Here is an 18,878-nt window from a genome sequence, read left to right on the forward strand (position 1 = left end):
CTGCGAGTGTCGTAGAAACAAGGAGGCTTCATCTTAGCGAATCTCCCTAACAAGTCCTTCTCCAAGTGGGTCGTCCCTGGACTTGCCATAGGTCTAGGAACAAAATCTGGTCCGGCCACCTTATCTATACGGGGTGCCACAGCCGCAAGAATCGGCTGTGCCCCTCGAGCACGGAACCTCTCTGGAATCTGATCAGCCAATCTCACTCTCTGACCATCCAGTGTAGCTGCTAGAACACCCGCCTGAGTCAAACCCTCAAGCAGGTTCAATACTCGAACCAAAGCATCAGACAAAACTAGAGTAGCAATAATATCAAGTTGAGCTGGTGCTGGTCCCAACTCCTCCTCCTCAAAGACCTCCCCATGATAATCCATAGGTGGCTCAGGAGAGATGGATCTATCTTGGGCCTGACCAGCCACGGGTGCCTTGCCCCTAGCCGGTGCTGCCCAACTGCCTTTACCAATCCACGGCCTCTAGCTCGGCCCCTACCATGTGTCGCGGCCCCGGTGGCCGGCACTGGTACCTCATCAACCTCTACTCTAGCATAAGTCCTCAGCATCTGTGAGAGAATAGAAGAAAAGATCAGATACCAATTTGAACCAGCTAGATACCAATTTGAACAAAGTAGGACGAAAGGAATGAAAGAATGGAATTTTCCTAGTGTCCCACAGCCTCTTAAAGATAAGCACAGACATCTCCATACCGATCCGTAAGACTCTACTAGACATGTTCTTGTACTTGTGAGATCGGTGAACCAAGGGCTCTAATAGCAACTTTTCACGGCCCAAACCACAGGTCATGATGGCACCAACACTAACCCTCCCCCCCCCCCAAGTGGATGGACCATCCCTTTAATCAAATTACTTAATTAATTTAAGAATCAACATCAATTATATGAACAATTATTTATAATTCTAAGTCATATCATAAATATGGAACATGCAGTATAATTAGTCAAATAGATAAGCAAACAATAACCATCAAGAGTTAAAATATCACAAAACCAAGCCATAGCTTAAGGTTAAGCTTCTATACCACAAGTCTGCCAAGTCCTCTGTAATTCCTCAAAATAAGCCACAACAGCAGTACAAATCAACAAAGACAATGGATCAATATATGATGTGATAATGAGGAATGCAATGCAATGAGATGAAATGTAATGCAATGCAACGGCCAATAACTCAAACCTGTACACACATGCTATAAGCATTTGTTGCTTCAATGGTCATGACCCATGGGGGACCCGCGGCGTCCATGTACTACCCACTCCACACATACCTCGAATCTTGACTCTGCAACTATACATCTGCACATACCTCGGATCGATAGCATTAACAATACAACTTTCATCTTTCCCTTTCTTTCATTTTCAAAACGTTTCCATAACTTTCTCATCAAACTGTTTCCACAACTCGTTCATCATGAATGAAAGTATGAATGTAAAAATGAGGTAATCAAATGCAATAAATGCCAATGAATATGATAATCACAAAGCACCATAAGTCAATCCAATTCTTGCATGAATTATCAAACCATCATGGAAACTCATCAAATATTCAATTCCAATTACCACAATACATCTAGTACATCCCACATCACCAAAATCACGTAGTCAAGTACACCACATGTCAATCATTGCATAAATAACGGCGCCTGGCCTGTATAATTAGAAATCATACCGACCTAATTGGATCACCACTCCACACCATGCCCGAAGGCCTATCATGCTTTCCCAGTCAATACTACGTAACACATGCGAATCGCTAATCAAAGTCTAATAAAGGTAAGCCATAACCTACCTCGATTGCCGAACACGAGCCTCGAACCGTCAAACCTGGGCTTTCCCCTTCCGGATAGCCTCTGAACGCTCAAAGTCTAACAATTAAATGATCTACATTAGACTACGAATCTAACGATAAATATATATATATATATATATATATATATATATATATATATATATATATTTGTTATACTTTAAAAAAAAAACCTAAAACAACCATAAAAGAGACCCCAGGACCCATAAGGCTAAAATGAGAAACAATGGGATGAAAAAAGCCAATCCAAAGTTCAAGAAGTCTAATCACCAATTACCAATATCAATTAGTCCTCAGTTAGTATTAATTTCATCAAATAAGGAAAACCCCCAAATTCCATATAATCAAACCCTAGAATTTAGAAAGTGGTTCAACTTAATATCTAATTACCCAATGATTAGAAGCCTAGAATCTAAGAAATCTCCCCATAAAACTCATTAGAATTGCAAAGAAATCAACAAAGAAAATTAGGGATCCTAACCCATCTTCCCCAATCTAATTCATGAAACTAGCATGGAAACTAATCTTGAACCATAAATAAATCACAAGATAAAGTAAAGGAAACTTAGCCCAAGATGATTTCACCCAAAAGCTCTTTAGAATCACCCACAATACTCTCTAGGTTAGGAATTTAGTGAATGGGAAGAATGGTTCGAAGTTGGGAAATAACAAGGAATGGTTCGAAGTTGGGAAATAACAGGGAAAGTTTATGCTTAGCGATGTCTGCATCCGCGGACACCTTGTCCGCTGATGCGGACTTGCCTCCACGAAGAAGACTTTGCATCCGCGGAGTCACTTAAACAGTCGGCACTTCGTGTTTGCAGGCCAAGTCTCACATGGGAGGACCCGCAGAAGCGGGACATCAGACACCAGCAAAAATCTATTTTTTCACCAAGTTCAACCCAAAACCTGACACTCATCCGAGACCCCTCGGATACAAACCAGATATGCTTACCAACATAAAAAAATGCTACAAATCCACCCGTACCCTCAAAATCCCCGACGGAGGTCATTTTGACCCAGTCAACCCCCAAAACTCCCAAAGTCAAGTTTACAGCCAAAGAATCAAAACGCTCCTGAGTGCCTCGGGAACCGAACCAATCACCACATCAAGTTATAAATGACTCTCCGAACCTCATGGAATCGACTAAATTCCCAAAAAGATTGGTTTACCAAAAAGCCTAAACGACCAAACTGGTCGTTACACTCCTAGTGCCCGAGGTTTAGAATTATTTACTCCTGGAATAGAATGGATTATTGTCACTGGTGTAGAGGTACTTCAAATACTAGTATTCAGCGAACTCAAAGATCGACCGAATCACACTTAAAACTTACTGCTTGATGCAAAAAGTAATATGCAGAAAGGAGGAGAGTATTTCCGAATTTTTTGCAAGGAAAATCTTAGGGAATGTCCAGATGTTCATAGCCAACAAAGGATAGTGTGAACAAGTGCTATTGTGACGGATCGGAAAAGTCACAACTTATTCAATGTGGAAAGTAGTTGTTCAAATTGCATCCTTTCACCTTGTGCCTTTACGGAAAACAACTATTCATTTCCCATTCACTTCTTAAAAACCCAACAATCCCCTACATGAATGTGGATAGCTATATGATGGAAAAATGCATGAAAAACACTGTGGTTCGCAAGTGAAGATTAATCGCATTTGGATATATAAGTAGGTTTCCCTTTGAACTTTCCGTAGTGAACGTTTATCAGATATACTCGGTCAATTGATAGATTTGATATCTTTGAAACTTCGAGCTTTAGTGTAAACCTAGACAAAATACGTCACACAATTAACCCTTAGCGATCTTTGGTTCTCATTGTTGTGTTTGTTTCAGCCATAAACACCACCTGATTTAAGTAGTGCATAGAGAATTTGCCTTACAAAATTCTCCTTCAAGCGACTTACACTTCACACTTGCATAGGCGATTCCTAAACGTGTACTCCTGTAGATATACTATTTGATACAATCCCATATCAAACTTAAAAATCATTAAAATGCATTAACAACTTATCCTCGTTACTGAACATTGTCTCACACGAGAATGGACCAAAAAAATGATTATTTTGACAATGTTGAACCATCATCAATGATTTTGTTTGATCTCCTTAAACCTCGATCTTGAAATCTCCAGTCTTCTACACAGTGTTACCGCCACGATGACTTGTCCTTAGCCAAAGTCTCATTCCCTTTGATGAACCGCCTCTCTAGTTAGGCCTTTTGTAAATGGATCCAACACATTATCTCTTGACTTTACGTAGTCAATTGTGATAATTCCACTAGACAGCAATTGTCTAATGGTACTATGCCTTCATCGTATGTGATGAAATTTTCTGTTATACATAACGCCCCTAGCCCTTCTTATTATTGCTTGACTATCGCAATGTGTGCATATTGGAGCCAATGGTTTGGGCCAAATGGAATGTACATTCAGCTTCTTCACCGACTTAATCTAACATTATAAACTCAGACTCTATTGACGAGCGAGCGATGCATGTGCCTTTGGATGACTTCCAAGACACTGCTCCACTAAAAATGGGAAAAATATATCCACCTGTTGATTTAGTTTCAGCTGATCTGGTGATCCAAGTTGCATCACAATACCCCCTCAATAACTGCAGGACACTTACTGTAGCTTAGGAAATATCGCAGATTGATGACTACTCTTAAAGTGACATCATTATACCAATACGCATGGATGGTTGGCGTCAGTTCTGGCCACAACCTTTTAACCAATATATATTTCTCAACCCTTCCACTTTTTGTAAGTCTACTTCTTAACACCCAACTAATAGCACATTCGCCGATGTGAAATCCAACTTTTGGAGATTTTTCTCATTATCATTAATTGGTTCTTCGCTTTATATAACGATGAACTCATACATTTAATGAAGCGTCTTGTCATTACAAAGGATTGTCTTTCAAAAAACACATCTTATCATGAAAAAAGTCACAACATTTTAAGTGACATCTGTTCATGAAAGAACGTACATTATATTTCAAGTGACATCCCTTCACAATATTAAAGACAACGATCTTTAATAAAAAGACATATAATCAACCATCAAATGAGTAGTTCGACCAACTAGTCCTCACCAAGACGGAATGAGTTAAGTGAAAATTTCACTAACTACCATATCAATATCCACCAACGACATATATTATGGGTTGACATAAATCAGTATTGTCTGATTCTATCACTGTATTGATATGAATGTTGCAATTTTCTAATTCATGAACCAGAAATTCATATCCTTTACTATCGGTGGCATATCCTAAGAGAAACATAATCAATGGTTTTCAGTCCTATTTTTACCATATTGGTTTTAGGAACTTTCACTTTATCCAAACATTCCCATACTTTGAAGTAATTCAAATTGGATTTTCTTCCTTTCCATTTGGCCAATTATAAATATACTCTCTCTCTCTCTTGCTAGTTTTATTCTAGCTTGAAGTAGCAAAATGGGCCCACTGATCCAAGTGTCAAAAAAGTAACAGAGTCTCTCACATCTTTCGTTGGTTGTGCCTCACCTATTGTGAATATTTTCCACATACATACCATTGGGTGTCTTGGGGTGGCGTCATTCATTAGATGTAGCAGCAGCACTTGGTGCAAGCAATTCATTTGGTTTTCATGATTTTAGTCCGTACTTCATAGTTGTTCTCACCAATATACTTTTAAACATTTTGTGAGACCAAAATTTTATACAAATAAAATGTTTTAGTTTGCTACTGCATCATACTATTGAATTTCCCAGTGCAAACTTGCTTCTACTATCTGCATAGAAGAATTAGTTGACCCTTCAGAGTGTCTGAAGAAGACGAGCGTACCTTGTCCTTCAGGTCTCCTAGGCACGCTGGTATTCCCAGTGCAAAATTGCTTCTGTTGCTTCATTCATGCTGTGTCCGACGGTACCAACGTCAACACTGGCAAAGGGATTAGATGTTGAAAATACTCAAGTAAATGTTCTCCACAATTAACAGCAAATATGATAACAGAAAATCTTTTCGATTTTTCTCAAACCGGATCTTTCTGTTGTGTTGTTTGGTTATAAAGAACAGACAATTTCCAATCCAATTTTCCTCTCTTTACCGTCCAACTCTTTCTCGCTTTGTCTGCAACAGAGCAGAACACAGAAAAATACAGTAAAAGTAGGTTCCTTAAGATTGTTATCTTTCTGTATTGGAAAATATATCCTGAAAACAATAATTAAGACCAGAAATGGAGAAGAAAGCATAAATTAATCCGAGCCCACTAACTTCACAGTGTTTCCTTAAGGAACTTAATCCCTTCCTAGTACCCGCAGTTTATGATTATTTCCTCACAGGATAAAACGGACTTCAAATACCAAAAATACCAGTGTTCGGCAAACTCAAAGATCAGCCAAATCAAACTTAGAACTTACAGTTTGATGCAGAAAGTAATATCTAGAAAGGAGGGTATTTCAGAAATTTCGTAAGGAAAATCCATGGGAAGGGCCGGAAATTTTATAGCCAACAATTTTATAGCCAACAAAGGGTAGTGTGAACAGGTGCTATTGTGCCTCATGGAAAAAGTCACAACCTATTCAATATGAAAAGATATTGTTCAAATTGCATCATTTCTCCTTGTGTCATTTCAGAAAACACCTATTCATTTTCCATTCACACCTTAAAACTCCAACAAAATTGAAATCCAAAACGAAAAAAATCCCAAAAAGCAAGCAGGTGGGATATTTTAGCTAAATGCAAAGCAACGTTTAGCTAACTATAAACCAATTAGAATTTCCTATGCCATTTGACATATAATGTAATCAATAAACGAATCATTTAAACTAGATCAAAATTATAGATATATATTTATATAAGTAAACGGTATCATTATTCCTTAAAAGGTGAAGTGGATGTATAAAAGTAAAATAAATCATGTCAAACTTGGAAAAAAACAATATCATAAACTCCTGTTCTCTTAAGGTAAGCCCGAAGTAGAACCAGAGCCATTTGATCGTGGCGCTGGAAACCCAAGCATACGACTCATGACAGCACGAACCGCGACTTCTATCTCTTCTTGCATAACTGTCTGAATACTCGCTTGCAAACTCGCCTGCATATCCCCCATTCGCTGATCTAGTACACGGTTAAGAATCTGCTCAAACTCTGGTGTTTCAACAATCTGTTGAGGAGTGACAGTTGGAGTAGGAGCAGCAGAGGAAGCAGAACTAACACGCAATGGATCTCCTCGAAAACCGGTTTCCAAACCAAGACCGTATATTTTTCCTTTCTTCTTTGGTAACCCAACTGCATCTATCCATGTATTCAGTAATTGCTTATCTGATACAGTTTGCAATAGATTTACAATATTATCTTCATTAGCTTCTTCTGTTTCATCATCTCCACTATTGATGGCTCCTGCTTCACCACCATTTTCATCCCTAGGAGCAGAAGTACCTTCCACATTATTCTTGATACTCTTTGTAAACATATCCTGAAGAAAATTTGAGGTAATTAGTTACTCAAAGTAAAAAGAAACATCAAATCACAAAAAAAAAAAAAAAAAAAAAAAAAAAGTTACCAGAAAAAAAGAGTTCATTTAATAGTTATTTATTACAAAATCCTAAAAGCTAAACAGACAAATAACCTGCACCTATACATTAAAGAACAGGGTAGACTGTAGACAGGTCCAAAGTTACATTAGGGAAACCAGAAATAAATCATCCATCTACAATTTGTTAAATTCGATGTATGTGTGAAACAGTGAATCAACCAAAATGCTGCAGGTCAGTAACAGAAACTAAAAATTATACAGAACAGTCAGTTGAAAACCTGCATTGGTTCCACATTATGCTTACCCTTTCAACTCATAATGTTGAAAAGAATTATTAATTGTCCTAGTTTTCAAATTCTATATGACGGTGAGAAAATATAGAACGATCTATTTGTTGATAATTTGAGGCAAATATGATGGTGAATGGAAGATGGCGCTAAGGACTCAAGGGTGTGGCCTAGTGGTCAATGAGGTGCGAGGAGAACCATGAGGTCTCAAGTTCAAATCCCAGCGAAGACAAAAATACGAGGTGATTTCTTCCCATCTGTCGAAGCTTTGGTGGGCAGAGTTGTCCGGTACATGTTGCTGGTGGAAGGTGACAAGTATCCCGTTGAATTAGTCAATGTGCGCGTAATCGGGCCTGAACATCACGGTTATAAAAAAAAAAAAAAAAAAAAAAAAAAAAAAAAAAAATGGAAGATGGCACTAAGTAGAAACAAGTGAAGAAAATTTCTTATAAGAAAACACAAAACCAGTCTTGGCTGACTGATTTCTCTGCAATTTAATCAAGTGTGTAGTCACAGACGAAGATCAAAGAGAGATCTTAGCTCCACAAACAGTTCACAGGCCCTTCATTTATTTTCTTTCTAATCTAATTCATGGTATAGCTTATTCTTTTTCCTTAACGGCCTCAAAATCTTGAAGCTCTGCCCCGGTACCTGCTCTCCTACCCCCACCCCCCGTGAAACAAGAAAAGCCTCTGCTATTACAAAAAGTAAAAGTACCACATATACAAAATGATAACACACTAATAGAGTGCTACCACCAAAATTTGACATGCACCATCTGTTGCATTCATACAGATCCTAGCCAATCCAACACAACCATCCTCCCCCTCTTAGCACAACAATATGCAGAATGGGAAGTAAGGTACACTTAAACAAGGAAACACACCAAATCAAGAAACAAGAAACACAAGTGAAAACAAAACTAAACCCAAAAGCCATGGTCAACTCATAGCAATAATCACACTGCAAGTAAAACACAACTAGAGTCTACCAATATAACTGACAAGGCTAGTTGCAATACATCTTTAGAACATGTTATGTACCACATTAAGAGATGAGGGATAGAAACGTACCCACACCCTTTGTGACTTTTCATCGATCCACTCTTTATCTTTGGTCTGGTGGGTCTTCAGAAATAGCTCTTCATTTCGAAGTTCTTGCCCAGTTAGCTCCTTCTACAATCATGAGATCATATTCATATACTGATAAAAATAAACAACAAAACTCGACAAATAATATTTAATACTTAAATGGATGAATAATTACATGTCTTCTTCTGTATTCAGCAAATGGAACCGATCCTCCAGTATGTAAGGATGGACCTTCTCCATTGTTACATGACATTCTATTCTTGGAGTTGATGGCTGAAATTCTTTTGAAATCATCAGAATTCCAATGCTGCATCAAGCCATCCCAATGACTTTGATTGATCCACTTTGGTATTTTCCAAGTTTTTGCAAATTCTTTTTTTGCTTTTGCCAAGGTGTCACTCAACCTTTCACTCCCGACTCGATCAAATGTCTTCCGAATTAAATGTTTATCCGCATCACGAAAAGAATACTTTTTCTACAATCAACACAAAAACATCACATTTTGTATTTATTTGTCAAGTTAAAATGCAATTTAAAATTTTAACTAAATAAGTTAGTCATATAACATTACAATTAAATATAAGTACCTCAAAGTCGTTGAACCAGTGATCTCGTACAAGCTCAGGAACTTTGCTCCAAGAATACCACGAACCATTAAAGCTTTTCTTAAAGGCTACTGTTACATCCCGAACAGCGTCATGTGGGAAAAACCTACAAAGTGAATAATATGATTTTCAGATAATGAAAATTAAATGAAAAGTCATTTAACCCTCACTGTGTAATTAGAATTACTTACGTATCACCATTTACTCTCAAGGGTCTTATTTCACGTGTAATGTGTTGTCTTTCCTGCGGATCGGTAGTTCCTTGATGTGCAAGTGCTGGTTGTTGAGATGAAACATCTTTAGCAGCATGAGGCATCACTTGATACTCAACATCTTGAGAATGTTGAAAACCACTCCCCGTAGATGAAACAGCGCATTGGTAAGAATCAACACCTTGAGATGAAGGAGGTGATAATTCAGCAATAACTGTCTGAATGATATTTTGTACTTGTTGGGAACTTTTTCCACCTCTATTAGCTATGCCTCCTCGATCTGCCCAACTACGTTTACGGCCTTTTCCCCTTGGCATATTTCCTAATCAAAATTCGACCAGCCGAGTAAGCACTATGAACTTGTTTAGGCTGTTGAAAACCACTCTCACGAGACAAACAGCTCAGTAGTAAGAATCAATACCTTGAGATGAAGCAGGTAGTGGTTCAGGAATATCTGCCTCAGCGATATTTTGTAGTTGTTGGGAACTTCTTCCGCCTTTACTAGCTGTGCCTCCTCGAACTGCCCAACTGCGTTTACAGCCTTGTCCCCATGGCATATTTCCTGATCAAAATTCGACAAGTCGAGTAAGGACTATGAACTCGTTCAGCTCACGAGACAAAACAGCACATTGGTAAGAATCAATACCTTGAGATGAAAGAGGTGGCGGTTCACGAATATCTGTCTGAGAGATATTCTGTAGTTGTTGGCAACTTTTTCCACCTCTACTAGCTATGCCTCCTTGATCTGCCGAACTACGTTTACCGCCTTTTCCACTTGGCATATTTCCTGATCAAAATTCGACAAGACAAGGACAGAACTCGTTCAGGTTGTTGAAAACCACTCTCACAAGACAAAACAGAGCATTGGCAAGACACGATACCTTGAGATGAAAGAGGTGGTGATAGTTCAGCAATAACTGTCTGAATGATATTTTGTACTTGTTGGGAACTTTTTCCACTGTTACTAGCTATGCCTCCTTGATCTGCCCAACTACGTAAACGGCCTTTTCCCCTTGGCATATTTCCTGACCAAAATTGGACAAGCAGTAAGCACTATGAACAAGACTGTTGAAAACCACCCTCACGAGACAAAACAGCACATGGGTAAGAATCAATACCTTGAGATGGAGGAAGTGATGGTTCAAGAATATCTGTCTGAGGGATATTTTGTAGTAGTTGGGAACTTTGTCCACCACTGTCGGCTATGCCTCCCTGACTTTCCCAACTACGTTTACAGCGTCTTCCCCTTGGCATATCTCCTGATCAAAATTCGGTAAGCAAAGTAAGCACTATGAACTCGTGCAGCCTGTTGAAAACCATTCTCACGAGACGAAACAGCACATTGGTAAGAATTAGCACCTTGAGATGAAGGAGTTGATGCTTCAGGAATATCTGTCTTAGAAATATTTTCTAGTTGTTGGGAATTTATCCGGGCTTTGTTGGCTATGCTTCCTCGACCTGCCAAACTACGTTTATGGCCTTTTCCCCTAGGCATATTCCCTTACCAAAATTTGACAAGCAGAGTAAGCACTATGAACTAAAAAAAATATATAGATACAGAAGAGGTTTTTCAATACACATGCATACCCTGTATCAAATTTATCAAGCCATCACCACTTTCTTGTTAAATTATATCGTTTTTGCAATAACAATTACTCAACAGAGGTAGGGGTAAGGTCTGTGTACCCCACTGTGGGATTACACCGGGTATGTTGTTGTTGTTGAATAATTACTCAACAAAGGGACAAAAGAAATCTGGTAAAGTCACAGGCCTGTGAGTTCTAAGCCAGGATTAATGAGTATTGAGTAACAATTAAAAAAAAAAAAAAAAGAACATTCTTCCCATGGATTTCTGCCATTGAAGAGTGCCAGAAACTTGGACTAACCAAGTCCATTTGACTTAGCAACTTTTTCTCCAAGAAGCTTGCTGACGTTCTTGCTACTGCCAAGATTTCCCAGCTGTCAATCAAGTATGCTTCTTGCAAAGACCACTTTCATATAATATGACTGTATGATAATATCCTATATCAATTTCTTTTTCTTCAATTTTATCATCTCTTTCCTAAATAAATGAAACGTCTTAAAATAAGAGGGCTAGATATTTTAGCCTCAGTTCAAAGTTCAAACATTGGTGGATCGATTTCAGAATTTCAAACATTGGTGGATCGATTTCAGAATGCAGAGAATCATAATCATGTACAAAACTTACTTGAAAAGTAGTAGCAGTTACAAAAATTATAAAATAAAATTGAGTGAAAAGTAATCTTGTGAAAAGATATGTCATCTGTGAAAAGCTATTACTATACTTGATTTGAAAGGTAGAAATCAGTCCTTATCCAGTACTTCTATTTCAAAAAAACAAAGTTCATGTTGGCAGCAAAGGAAGTTGAGATATTTCTGCAGAAGTAATGGAGTTCTTGTTGTTAGATCCAGTTCTTTAGGATCCATAGGTACCTTTAAGGAACCAACAGCATTATGGAATCCAAAGTTATCAAACAAAAAGCAAAGACTGTTGCGCAGGTATTCCAGGCATCTCATAATACTTGTATTTGTACCTCTTTTTTTTTTTTTGGTAACTAACCATTGTATTAAAAAGGGCATGGAGGGCAGCCCCGTGCACAAAGCATCCCACATTCATCCAGGGTCTGGGTAGCACCGTACCCCAAGGGGTGTGCAGACAGCCTACCCTAATGCAAGCATTAGCGGCTACTTCCACGGCTCGAACCCGTGACCTATATGTGACACGAAGACAACTTTACCATTGCTCCAAGGCTCCTCTACAAATTAACCATTATATTAATTACAAGAACGTTACAAAACTAAGCAATGCTAAACACAACTTTCCTGTTGCCTTTACAATCATAAGCTTGAAATGCTGCACCCCCCCCCCCCCCCCCCGGGGGGCTCCGTTGCTTAAACACTCTGGAGATACCTTTCAATACATATTGCATACAACTAGAATTTTATTTTATATATTACTTTTTTCATAACTTATACAAGATATGCTCGTGCAAAGAACGTGTCCAGAAACAGTTTTTGTGTGTGTGTGGGGGGGGGGGGGGGGGGGGGGGGGGGGGGGGGGTTGGGGGTGCGGTAACATATGAGAGATTCATACCATTTGCAGCTACACGACTCTTCTTGAATAGATTAACCCATGGTTCTTCAGGTGGATCTACATCTTGTGATTCGTTACCCTTCACAGATGGATTCACTGTTCCATTGGATTGGGCAGCAACAGTAATTCCAGCTACAGGGGTTGCTACTGTTCCATTGGTTTGCTCAGTAACAGGATCTGCAACCAGATCTGAGTTTGGGACTTTGGAAGGAATCGAGCTCATATACAACTTCCTCGACAGATCAGGTCTTCTCTCAGATGGACCAACATCCTCCACACTTGGTTCCTCAGTCTGAATTGGAGTAACTTCCGCAGCTGCATGAGACTGATTTGGTGTGTCAACCACCAATTGAGCACCAACAGAGCTTCCAAACGAAGTCAGGGGAACTTTCCTAGGCCTTCGACGACCCCGGCCTCTTCCTCTCGCCATGGCCGACGAACCTGCGCATATTAGCTAACGTGAATGGGAAGCATGAGAGAGAGAGAGAGTTTTTTTTTTCTTTTTTTTTCTTTTTTTTTTTTTTTTTGTGTGTACTTTATTACACAACAAACTAACATACATATAGATGAGCAATATTAAATATCAAAAAGAACTATGGAAAATACCAAATAAAGCAATTCAACTCATCTGTGTGTATTCATTAGCTTTATGTAGAAAATATTGACAATAGAAATTGTGAAGGATTGGGTAACATACTAAAAGCAAAATAGGTTACACGGATAAAATAGGTTACACGGATATACACTCAACAGAAGATGGTTATATTCACAAGGCAATAAGCCCAGCTGCAATTGTTCAAGGAAAGTTAACAGTATTCTAAAACACAACTAATGAATTATGTGGTGAAGCTATCTAACAAAGTGGCAAATCCCATAGATTTCTGTTGTGTAAAAAAATTGGTTTTGAAATACCATATTTATGGCACTTGAAGACAAATCCCTGCAAAGTCACATCCCTTTCCTAACTATAGTTTCAAAAATGAAATTTCCTGAATCATGCTTTTTAATAGTACGATAACACTTCGAGCCGGCACCATGTTCAAAGATATAGCATAGATTGAAATTCCATTATTATATAAAAGGAAAAGATCATTAAAATCATATGTGATAGACATCTACAGAACGTAAGAAAAGGCAAACCAACAATGTCAAGCAAAATTTTGAACTCCTTTCATATATGTCAAACTATAAATTGTATATTCATTAAATACAACAACAATAACAACCCAGTGAAATCCCACAACGTGAGGTCTGGGGAGGGTAGAGTGTACGCAGACCTGACTCCTACCAAGGTAGGACGGCTGTTTCCGAAAGACCCTCGGCTCAATAGAAAGCATAAAAGCATAAAAAGAGGTCAGATAAATTGTATATTCATTAAATAATGACTAGAAATTTATGTTCACAAACCTTATATCAGTATATGAAATGTATGACCTTTCAATGTATGAACCTTTCTTTCAGATTGAACTACAATTATTTCAAATCACTGACAACTTGGAAGCGTTTCAACAAGTGAACAAGTTAAACAAGGAAACTGTAACAGCCAATAGTTCACTGGATTGAAACAAATAAAAGAATTTTCTAGTTTAACTGTTCTATGCACAATAGTGACATCACAGAGATTTATATTTAAGAACTTACAGCAAAAAACTTGGAGCAAAAATCTCTACTAACTAAAAATTAATTCCTGCTTTTAGCTTTTACCATCACTGTTTATAGACTCTAAATTGCAAAGGTATAACATCCTTGGCGAAGACTCATGTATATTTTTGTTAAACAATACATTGGATGGTTGTATGCACCAGAAGGAGCAGAAGTGTGAAAGCATTTGAAAAGAACAAGCAGGAAGCTTAAGGACGGCATTACACACTGGGAATTCATGGGAGCGGGAATGCAGGAGGTTAAGCCAAGTGCAAAACAGTGGACACAATGGGATCTTGGAAAAATGGCTATTCGAAGCCAGTACTGAATCCAAATTTGCCAGCATCATTGTCATTAACATTGTTTGTACTAGATCAAGAACGATGGGGGTGCCCTGCTAATGACATAATGCATACAATTAAATACCTCTAAGAGAATGAACACAATGTCTATCCCACTGAAATCAACTTCTACCTAACCTGATAAAACCAAAATATAAAAGTAATTCATCAAGATGAGCACTGCACACCAGTTGACAAGAATCATGAAACATTGACGTCAGACGAGAATGAGCTCTGGGTCACCACGAGTGTTTCATGGATTTGAAGCGTAAGGACAGACGGCATTTTGAGAGGGATGGACACAACTTGTGGGGGTGCTTGATTGCTCTGTTTTGAAATGTTTAGGATTTAAAGGGATTTTGTAAGAAGTGGTACAACTAGAAAGGATACCAAGGGCTTGCTTTTAGGGTGTTTTTGGACACCAAAATATAATCAATAGGCTGTGTAATTACTAGGTACACAACATAGTAAATTCAAATATTCGCAACTGCATTGGGGACCGCAGTAAAAAGCTAAAGATCAAGAGACGACTGGCCAACCAAAGAGACTTGTAATCAGACTTATAATACGCACAGCGTGTAGTATCCATAGTTCACGGCTAGGACTATTGGGTATCTAATTCCATTCGTTCCCCTAGCTTTCGTCTCTCAAATAAATCTTTAGTTCTTCTGTCTAGTCTCATTTTTGTTGATGAAACATACTATCATATGTAGTTGAATCGGAAGCAATGGTGCGAAAAAGATAAGGGTAGAAATGCGAACAGACAAGAGCAGACAAATGAAAAAAGCACCATGTCTGCAAACCAGGTCAGCATAAAGATTCCCGCTTGTAAATATGTACTTTTATGGACAAATTACACTATTTGAAATTTTTGTGCAAGATACATTGAATGTGTGTGTGTGTGTATGATTGGTGGGACTTGAAAAGGATTCAATTAGTATAGGAAATTATGATTATCTTCTTTGTGTAAGCTAGGATTTGTACCTAGTTAAATTTATACAGCCATGCATTAACCAAGAAACATCTCAAGCCAAATGTGCAAAATGGCTAGTAGATTTCTCAAATTAGCTTGGAAAAATTCTACAAAAAGCTCTAGCTATTTTTAGCTTGGGAAAATCCTAACGAAAAACTCTAGCTATTTTTAGCTTATTCCAAGCTATTTTTAGCTAGAGTCAACATTCTCTAAATATATTTTGATAATTTTAGCTAGGAATCACTTAGCTAACATCATGCTAGGGATACATTGCCTAGCAAACATTCCTAGCTGAATTTAGATACATGAAAAACTTTTCTAGCTAAATTTAGCTACCCTCATTTGAGCTGCGGAAGTTAGCCTTGCTCATTTTCCAAGCTAAAATGACATTAGCTAGGGATTTATACAAGTTAGCTAGGGATTTTGTCCCTAACTAAATGTTGTTTTCTTGTAGTTAATGAGTTGAACCATAATCACAAGTCCTTGAATTGAGAAAGGCTTTCCAAGCTATGGAAGTTAGCCTGGGTCATTTTCCAAGTTAAATGACGTTAAGCTAGGGGTTTATACAAGCTAGCTGGGGATTTTGTTCCGAACTTAATGGTGTTTTCTTGTAGTTAATGAATTGAACCATAATCTCAAATCCATGAATTGAGAAAGGCTTTTCTTGTAGTGACTGAAGTGAAACATAATAATTTTAGAACTCTTTGGTTATCAAAAAAATGAAGTGAAACATAATCTCAAGTCCTTGAATTAGAAATGCACCTTAAAAGTTTCATTAAGTTTTGGTATTTCCCTTGTATACAGCGAACTTGGCCATGTTATGAATGAAATTACATTTACTTGATTAAAAAAAACACCTAAAACCCACAACTATAACATGTAAAACAAAACCCATTATCATTTATTTTACAGCCCCACCAAAAAGGCAACATTAATAACTAACATTTTTTCTGGTAATGGATGCTTCAATAAGGCGTATGCCATTATGATAATCCAATTTTTTTAATTGTCAAACCAAACATTACATCTAGACATAGCTTACTGACCCAATGTGGCTTACTGACCCAATGTGTGACCTAATTAGTCAATAAAATCATCTAGTAGATGATAACATATTGGTACTCTAAAATCTTCTACTCGCAATATTTATATCCCAAAATGAAGGTAAACAGATATTGTAGCAACACAGCACCCAGTTTCTTTGATTATCAACTAGCGAAGAAACAAAATAAAATTTCTGAAATCTTGGAGGCAAAGGTTTATTTAATTTTAAAAAGAGGATAGTTACCAGACTCATTTTTGTTGAACCATTTAAACCATGATTCAATGCGAACAAATGGCTGATCCAAGAAGACAGAGATATAATTGGCTTGCAAACTTTACTTTCTTCTGAAGAACTTATTATAATTGTTGCACAAACTGTTCTACTGCACTGCTGAAAGTTGTTCAGTCATACTACATAGGATGAACCCATGCAAAATAAATTTTGGTTTCAAGAGAGATGTCGAATGACATAAAAGTTAATCTTGAATAAGTAAATTCTTAGAGTAACCACATTTTAGTTACAACAATTAAGGATCTGAGATTATAACATCCAATATAAAAGAGGAGTGGTCTCGCGACACAGCATTGTATCCCCCACATTAAAAAGTAACTCATTTTATGGATTACAATCAAGAATCTAAAGGGCAGCCAGGTGCACTAAGCTCCCGCTATGTGTGGGGTACGGGAAAGGGCCGGACCACAGGGGTCTATTGTATGCAGCCTTATCCCACATTTCTGCATGAGACTGTTTCCACGGCTCGAAACCGTAACCTCTTGATCACATGGCGTACAACTTTACCAGTTACAATCAAGAATCTAAATTAGTAAAACAAACTAGCATGAATAAACCTTTCCCATCAAACTCCCACAGAAGAGGCCAAAAACCATTTCTTACTACTTTAATTTTGGTAGCCGAGAAATCCTCGAGGGCTAGTGGCGCAAGATTCGGGATAATGTGCTCGCCCCTCTACCCTTCTCCACTTAAATACCAAGTTTGTTTGTGGCAGGGTTCGAACACGTGATGTGGGCCTAAACCACACATCACACCTTGCACTATTGCCATTCGAGTACGTAGAGATTTCGCGGGACCATGAAGGGAGTCTCAGTCGATCTTTCTATCCTGCAATTCATCAAAATCCAAAAAACACTCAAAACAAAAATTGAAAAAAGTTCACCGGGGCTTCGGTGGCCAGCTCTCTTGTCATCATGTCATCAGGTCACCAACTTCCCTGACCTTTTGGCACCAACAGGCATCATCCCCATACACGGTCTTACAACTTTGTGGATATCAATTCGATGGAATTGTTTGACTTTAAAGGGGATCTTCTATAATTTAGCACGCGAACGGTTATTTCTTGGTTTCGTCCCGTCATTAATAACTTGATTATTTTGCCCACGCGCTGCGGGTTTCTATGTTACATACATTAAATTCTAGGAGGCGTTCACAAGAATCATGGGTAGTCACTGGAGTATTTTCTTAAAAGATAGTTATTACCAAACCCACTCCCCCCGCCCAAAACAAAAACACCAAAACCAAAACCCAAAAAAAAAAAACACTGGGAGATCACTAATTAAATGCAATTAAGAAAAAAATGCCAAAGATCATAAGATTGGAACTATGAATCACCAAAGAGCACACAGATATCACAAACCGAAAAAAAGAGTTAAAATAGGAAAATGTCTACACTAATAGCCGGAAGCAGAATAAAATAAGTGAGAGAGACTACAAACAAAAATATTTAAGTGGTGATTACCTTTTAACAACACCAGTAAGTTTAGCAGCTCCAAAGTGGGCTAGTTAAAAGCTAATGAGAGTATTGTGGATTCACCTGAAAAAAGGGGGAGTATAGTACAGAAGTTGGTAACTGAAAGAGAAACCCCAAATGGAACAATTTGGAATTTGGGGAGAGGGATTTTGGGGAATTGGCGGAGAAATCGGATTTGGAAAATTTGGGATTTGATTTCCTAGCTAAAATCTCTAGCTAACAGCATTTTCCTATAATGCTCAACTATTTTGGATAAAACATGCATACTCCTAAAAGTGCTCACATAAGTACTAAATTTCATTCGCATACTCTGAACTGCGACATATTTCAATTATATTAAGTATTTAAACAAATAATAAAGTGTTTTTATTAGACATTTTTTACTTAAATTTTAGATAATTTAATGAATATTGCCTCCTTTAATTATAGACCATCAGCATCAATTGGAACAGGACC

The 18,878-nt window shown here is 37.9% G+C and overlaps 1 protein-coding gene across 3 annotated transcripts; it reads right to left on the bottom strand.

Annotated features, from left to right (window-relative positions):
* Positions 1-6,625: 6,625 nt before the first annotated feature.
* On the bottom strand, positions 6,626-18,674 carry LOC132059842 (uncharacterized). Of its 3 annotated transcripts, none has more exons than XM_059452644.1 (12): positions 18,411-18,674; positions 12,658-13,098; positions 10,902-11,042; positions 10,661-10,801; positions 10,424-10,567; positions 10,189-10,329; positions 9,964-10,104; positions 9,522-9,864; positions 9,313-9,436; positions 8,901-9,200; positions 8,708-8,809; positions 6,626-7,287 (listed from the first exon to the last, which is right to left on the bottom strand). In XM_059452644.1, exons 2-12 carry the CDS (start codon positions 13,085-13,087, stop codon positions 6,772-6,774), a joined length of 2,523 nt encoding a protein of 840 aa, XP_059308627.1. In that variant the 5' UTR covers positions 13,088-13,098; positions 18,411-18,674; the 3' UTR covers positions 6,626-6,771. The 3 variants fall into 3 exon arrangements, with proteins under 3 accessions (XP_059308627.1, XP_059308626.1, XP_059308628.1); XM_059452643.1 differs by having other exon boundaries at positions 12,658-13,111; XM_059452645.1 differs by lacking the exon at positions 10,189-10,329 and having other exon boundaries at positions 12,658-13,111.
* Positions 18,675-18,878: the final 204 nt, after the last annotated feature.

Source organism: Lycium ferocissimum, chromosome 6 (assembly GCF_029784015.1).
Source record: "Lycium ferocissimum isolate CSIRO_LF1 chromosome 6, AGI_CSIRO_Lferr_CH_V1, whole genome shotgun sequence".
Classification (NCBI taxonomy): domain Eukaryota; kingdom Viridiplantae; phylum Streptophyta; class Magnoliopsida; order Solanales; family Solanaceae; genus Lycium; species Lycium ferocissimum.